This window comes from Rhea americana, unplaced genomic scaffold, assembly GCF_003343005.1.
Source record: "Rhea americana isolate MKP2758 unplaced genomic scaffold, rheAme1 scaffold_33, whole genome shotgun sequence".
Lineage (NCBI taxonomy): Eukaryota > Metazoa > Chordata > Aves > Rheiformes > Rheidae > Rhea > Rhea americana.
The window spans coordinates 130,701-136,821 of NW_028186457.1; the positions used below are offsets into that span (position 1 = coordinate 130,701).

The 6,121-nt window shown below is 61.2% G+C and overlaps 2 protein-coding genes across 2 annotated transcripts in view; both read left to right on the plus strand.

Moving 5' to 3' along the window:
• Positions 1-5,757, plus strand: part of DNPEP (aspartyl aminopeptidase) — a 15,859-nt gene extending 10,102 nt beyond the window's left edge. Inside the window, exons 4-16 of the mRNA XM_085311038.1 lie at positions 5-106; positions 220-333; positions 737-862; positions 1,559-1,689; positions 2,053-2,137; positions 2,611-2,718; positions 2,962-3,039; positions 3,407-3,490; positions 3,749-3,909; positions 4,064-4,103; positions 4,537-4,638; positions 5,034-5,201; positions 5,634-5,757. Of these exons, the coding sequence (XP_085167164.1) occupies positions 5-106; positions 220-333; positions 737-862; positions 1,559-1,689; positions 2,053-2,137; positions 2,611-2,718; positions 2,962-3,039; positions 3,407-3,490; positions 3,749-3,909; positions 4,064-4,103; positions 4,537-4,638; positions 5,034-5,201; positions 5,634-5,684 (1,350 nt within the window). The 3' untranslated portion in view covers positions 5,685-5,757. The remainder of the gene's footprint in view (positions 1-4; positions 107-219; positions 334-736; positions 863-1,558; positions 1,690-2,052; positions 2,138-2,610; positions 2,719-2,961; positions 3,040-3,406; positions 3,491-3,748; positions 3,910-4,063; positions 4,104-4,536; positions 4,639-5,033; positions 5,202-5,633) is intronic.
• Positions 5,758-5,769: 12 nt separating this feature from the next.
• The window catches only part of PTPRN (protein tyrosine phosphatase receptor type N), a 14,557-nt gene continuing 14,205 nt past the window's right edge, over positions 5,770-6,121 (plus strand). Inside the window, exon 1 of the mRNA XM_085311039.1 lies at positions 5,770-5,836. Coding sequence (XP_085167165.1) covers positions 5,770-5,836 — 67 coding nt within the window. The remainder of the gene's footprint in view (positions 5,837-6,121) is intronic.

The window sequence follows — 6,121 nt, forward strand, 5'->3', positions numbered from 1 at the left end:
GGCGCCTCCGCCCGCAGTGGTCGCCGAGTGCCGGAGCCGGCTGCTGCAGGCCGGCTTCCAGGAGCTGAAGGAGACGGAGCACTGGGACATCCGGCCCGCGCACAAGGTGGGCAGGGGGCTTCGGCCCGCACCGGGGGCTGCGGCCCCCAGCCGCGCGGGGAGGCCCTGGGCAGGAGAGCGGCGGTGGGCCGGCCCCGACCCCTCTGCYTCTGCCCTCAGTACTTCGTGACCAGGAACTTCTCCACGCTCATCGCTTTCGCCGTCGGGGGCCGGTTCCAGCCGGGGAATGGGTTCAGCCTGCTCGGGGCCCACACCGACAGCCCCTGCCTCAGGGTAAGACCTACCGCTGGGGCACCTTCCCCTGGTCCCCTGGGGCTGGGGCGTGCCCTGGCGCCGTCCGGCATCGCTGCRTCAGCAAGCACCGCCCTGGCTCCCCCTGATCCCCTGGATCGCACTAYGAGTGCAGAGTTGGTGACCCCAGCCCTGTCCTTCCTGGCCCCTTCACCTCCCGGTTTCCTGCTGCCACTCAGAGCAGTCCCCYGGTGTGCCRCCTAACACCTAGTGCTCCCCTCACRGAGATGGTTTGTTTCCCCTGYCCCGCAGCACCCGATGCTGATGGGATCCCCAAGGAGCCTCTGGGCATATTCTGCCCGCTCCTCGCTGGCTGTCCAGCCCTGGGGCCTTGTGCCTGCCGTGCCACCCTGCCAGTGGCAGTGACGTCTCTGCTCTTGCCCAGGTGAAGCGGCGCTCTAAACGGGGACAGGTGGGCATGGTGCAGGTTGGCGTGGAGACCTACGGAGGGGGTATCTGGAACACCTGGTTTGACCGCGATCTCACCGTGGCCGGGAGGGTGATTGTGAAGGTGAGCCTGACCTGGGGTGGGGGGGGTTGTGAGTGGCCCTGTACAGGGCCTGTGACTCCCCCACGCAGTGGGACCGGCTCCTGTCTTTTTGACCTGTCTGTTGTGCTCTGGGTTGGGAACTGGTGATAGAGCTCTTGCTTTGGCTGTGTGTCCTGCACTCTGTGCTTGTGCCAAGCTGTGCCCCTGGGTCTTTGAGACTGGTCCTATAACCCTGACTGGTCTGCAGCCCTGCCAGGCACCCTGGCACCTCAGACAACCTKGTGACCCAGAGTTAATGGACAAGCAATCCCAAGGCAGAGCGACCAAGTTTTTGCTGGCTGCAGAACTGCCCCGTCTCTCTGTCACCCTGCCAGGTCTGTCCTTGGCCATCCCTTCTGCCAGTCCCTGTACCTATTGCTCTTGGGTGCCTGTTGCTAAAATCCCAGGCCTTGAGGTGTCTGGTTGGGGTGGCCCCRTCTTTATCCCAGTCCATACTCAGCACCACCCATGCTCTAGTCTGGAGGTTAATTCCTTCAGTCAGCACCAAGGTGTGCACAGGGATCAGGCCCATTATGGCCCTTGTCACCCTCTCTGTCTGTGACAGAGCAGCCCTGCTGCAGTGCAGGCGCAGTGTGGACCCTGGCCGACGCGGGCACGTCCCTGTACTGTGGACACTGCCCYGGCTATGCTACTGAGCATTTCCTTCCTGCATTTCAGGATCCAACCACAGGGCGCCTGGAACAGTACCTGGTACATGTGGAGCGGCCCATCCTTCGCATTCCCCACCTGGCCATTCACCTGCAGCGCAGCATCAATGAGAACTTTGGGCCCAACACGGAGCACCACTTGTAAGGCCTGGCTCTACCTGGTCCCCTGGCCAGCCCTCCAGCTGGGACCCAGCTGGAGCAGTGCGCACCTTCAGCTCTGGCCCTTTGGCAGCTAGTTGTTGCTATGAACATGTCTGCAATGGCTTTTCTCAATCCATTAGTCCCCTGGGACACACTGCCAAGACTGTAGCCTGGGGGCAGATAGTGAGATGCCCTGAGGTGGCTCAAAAAGGATTTTTGCTTTGAATTGGGTGTTTGCTTGCTCTAACCATTGTGGCAGTTCTTCCCTGAGGAAGCAAGGCAGGCACCTCGGGAGGGCTTTGCGTGTGACTCCTGGAAGAGGTGAGTGTTGCCCTGGGAGCTAACGGCACCCTCTCTGCGCAGGGTTCCCATTCTGGCCACTGCTGTGCAGGAGGAACTGGAAAAGGAGGTGCTCGTGGAGGGCACACCTAGCGATGCTACGGCCCAGGTGAGCTGGGCAACAAGGACTAGCAGGGGGCTGTTGCTAAGACCTCGCACTTGCCACCCTGTGATTTCCAATCCTCAGGGCTTCCTGTCAGCAGATTCCCCTTCCCCTTCTCCCCSTTCAGTGCTGAGGACCCTGCGCTCCACAGCTGCTTATGCTTCGGATGTGCCCAGCCACCCCTCTGCTCCCACCCCATCCTGTAGCCATCCTGCAGAGAGAGACAGTCCCTGTAAACTCATCACAGATGGCTCCCCCTTTCCTCTGGGGAGGCAGGGCAGGGAGGGGAGATCTGTGCAGTGGACAAAGAAGTCTGTGCTGTCTTGTATAGGGTGAGAGCTTGAATGCAAGATGTGTTAGTAGGAGAGGGGACTGTGCCAGGATGAGTGAGGTCTGGGACTGCTCTCCAAAGTGGAATAGAAGATTTTCCCATGTGCTGTGGATCCCCAGCCCTGCCCTCAGCTCTGYTTTCTTCCCAGACAGAGCGGCACAGCCCTGTCCTGCTCTCCCTGCTCTGCTCCCAGCTGAGGGTGAAGCCAGAGCAGATCGTGGAGCTGGAACTATGCCTAGCAGATACGCAGCCAGCGGTGAGTAGCAGCAGGAGCCTCCCACTGCCTGCACACAGCATGCCTGCAGGCTGGCACTGCATGGGCCCTGTGCCCAGGACACTTCCTCTGCCTGGGGGGTGCCAGGGCTGGCAGCTGAGGGGGGACTGAGAAAAGACGGCCCGCAAGAGGGCAGAAGTGAGGGGAGTGGCATGAAGACCCAGTGGCAGGTACCTTTGGTGACCCAGAGACTGCGCCCTGCTGCTCATTTCTCTCTGCCTGCAGACGCTGGGTGGTGTCTTTGATGAGTTCATCTTCTCCCCACGTCTGGACAATCTGCACAGCTGCTACTGTGCCCTGCAGGTGAGCGGAAGGTGGAGGAGAGCCTCGGGGCCCCAGCATGGCCCCCACGTGCCCTGGCTCTGCTCAGCATGGCCGTGAGTCGCAGGAGGCTCTGTGGAGTGGCATGTTCCTATGACGTGGGTCTGGTTTGTCAGAGGATCTGGAGTTGGATGGGCGCTGCCCCTATGCTGGGTGTGTAGGAGTCCCAGCAGCTCCTGTAGGTGACTTGCTCTCGCTAGACGATGTTCATGTGTGTTTGCCTGTGACTCCCTCCTGTGGTGCTGTGGGCTCTCTTGGGGGGGAAAAGTCCTGCCTGCATAAGCACTGAGCTTCCTGGGAGGGGATGGCAGCTCAGGCTGGTGCCCTGTCTCCTCCTCTGCCCCTGCAGGCCTTGATCGACTCGTGCATGGCTCCCTCCTCCCTCACGCAGGAGCCCAATGTACGTCTCATCGCGCTCTACGACAACGAGGAGGTGAGCGAGGGGCATGTCCGGGTGGTGGCTGGCACAGGGAGGGCGCGAGGGTGCCTGTGTTCTTTGCTGGCTCTGGCAGTGTGTAGGGAAGACGTTTGCTCACCCCAGTGTGAAGCGTGGCCCAGGCTCTGTGGCTGGCGCAGGCTCCACTAAGTTTGGAAACAGCTGTGCTGGCTGTGGGGAGCGCCATGCCAYGGAGCTGGGGTTGGAGTGTGCTGGGGGCTGCCCTGTGTGGGTTGTGCTGATACTCCCTGGCAGGTAGGGTCAGAGAGTGCGCAGGGTGCAGAGTCCCTGCTGACGGAGCTGGTGCTGCGCCGGATCTCGGCATCGCCACAGAACCTCACAGCCTTCGAGGAGGCCATGGCCAAGTCCTACATGATCAGTGCTGATATGGCCCATGCCGTGCACCCTAACTACATGTGAGTGATCTGAGTGCTGCCCTGAGCTGGGCGAGCCTACCCTGCCATCTGCGAGGATGTATCCCTGTTGCCCCCCAAGGAGCAGAGGCAGGGGAGTCTTTGCTGCAGTGGGGAGAGAGGGCTTTGGCATGAAACTCCTGTTTCTCTTTTGCAGAGACAAGCATGAGGAAAATCATCGTCCGGCCTTYCATAAGGTGAGGGCAGCCCTCTGCTCTGTGCCAGTCCAGGCACCATCCGTCTGTCCTGTGGTGAAGTAAAGTACTCGGCCGGTTTCCAGAGCACAGTCCCAGGGTGTGTGATTCAATAGCACTTGAACAGGGCAGGTTGGTCCTGCAGCACGATTTGGTCACTTCACATGTCTGGTGTTAATCCATGTGGGACCATGGCCGCAACCCTGGAGTCCTTCCTTGAGTCAGCCCTAGCTCTGAGCCTGGGTTGTCCCCAAGGGAGACTTGRCCCTCCCCGACCCCCATTCCCATGGATCACCCAGGGAAGAGAAAACAAACTGGTGGGTTGAGGTGGGGGATATTTCTGCCTGACGCCCTGTAGATTTCTCCCTGGACCCCGGTACTGCCGGACTGAATYCCCCCAGCCCAGTGTAGTTCTCATAGTGCCTTGCTTGTACAGGGCCCTGTGATCAAAGTGAACAGCAACCAGCGCTACGCCTCCACTGCTGTCACTGAGGCAGTCATCCGGGACATCGCAGCCCGTGTGGGTGTTCCTCTGCAGGTGAGCAGGGCTGGGTGAGCACGGTCCCTCGGTAAACGTCACCAGCTTGCACCATGGCCTTGCACCTGGACGCTGGAGATGACCCGTGTTGCTGGAGGTGTAGGACCCACGTTACTGTGTGCCTGCTGGGGTATTGTCATGCCTGCTGCTCTGGAGTCTCCAGCTCCTGGGATTTTGGGGAGCAGGCTCAGGAACAGAAGGGAGGGCAGGCCTACCCTGACCATGTTGTTTCTGTGGGGGACTTTGCACCAGGGCAAGGGCACTACACTGCTTCTCTGTCCCGGGTTGTCTCCCTTCAGATGCTRTCTGAATGCCCAGGCTTGGCTGGGACCCCTGCGGGAGGGTGGGTGCTGAGAGGCATCATGAGGAGTTGCTGAGGCCGTGTCCCCRTGCAGGAGTTCATGGTGCGGAATGACACACCGTGCGGCACCACTATCGGTCCCATCCTGGCCTCCCGCCTGGGGCTGCGCGTGCTGGACATCGGCTGCCCGCAGCTGGCCATGCACTCCATCCGGGAGATGTGCTGCACCTCGGGGGTGCTGCAAAGCATCGCCCTCTTCAAGGTGAGTCKGGCCCCTGCCTGCCACCCCCTGCCCCATCCCTGCCGCCCTGCTCTGCCATGTCACGTGCTCCTGCATTCCCATCCAGCCCCCGTTTTTGGGGCTGACTCCATCCACCTGCAGCCCTGCTGGGCTCCTCACTCCGTTTGGGGCGAGGCAGGTGCCAGGTGCTTCTGTATGTGTCCCCTCGGAGCCTCACCATCTATCCCAGCCTTCCCTGGCAACTGCCATCCCCAAATGGTTCCTATGGCAACCTGTGCTAGCCTTGAGTCGGTGATGGGTTACTATGGCGACACAGTCCTACTCTGTGTGAGTAGCTGGCTGCTATGACGCTGCGCGTGTCACCCGGCGGGGAGCCGCTGCCTGCCCCTGCCGCCTGTCTCCCCCGGCAGCGCTGGAGTGCCCAGCCCACCCTSATGCCCCGTCTCTTTTCAGGGCTTCTTCGAGCTCCTGCCGGAGGTCAGCAGCAGCGTGATGGTTGACTGAGCGCAGTGGGGAGGAAGCGGCTACAGGGTTTAGCCCCGGGCAGCGGGGCGATTAAAGCATCTCTGTCTTGCCAGTGAGTGGCTCCATGCGTGTGGCTGGGGGCAGAAGTGATGGACCCAGGTCCCTCAGCGTGGCCCAAGCAATGCCACACTGTGGGAGCCAGCACCCCAGAGCTACCCCACCAGTGATTTTTCCCATGTGTTGGGGCCAGAAATGGGACCCTTTTTCCCCACACCCTGACCACTAACTGTGCCCTCAGGGCCATGCTTGGTGGAGTGACAGAAGGACCCGGCCTACGGACAGGAGACTGAGCTGCAGTGGGCAGCAAAARAGCATTCAGATAAATTGAGGTGGGTTTGTCAGTGTGGGCACAGCCCTCTGTGCCCCCTACCCTGCTGTCCCACTGCCCAGCTCTGCCTCAGTGCACTGGGGTCTAG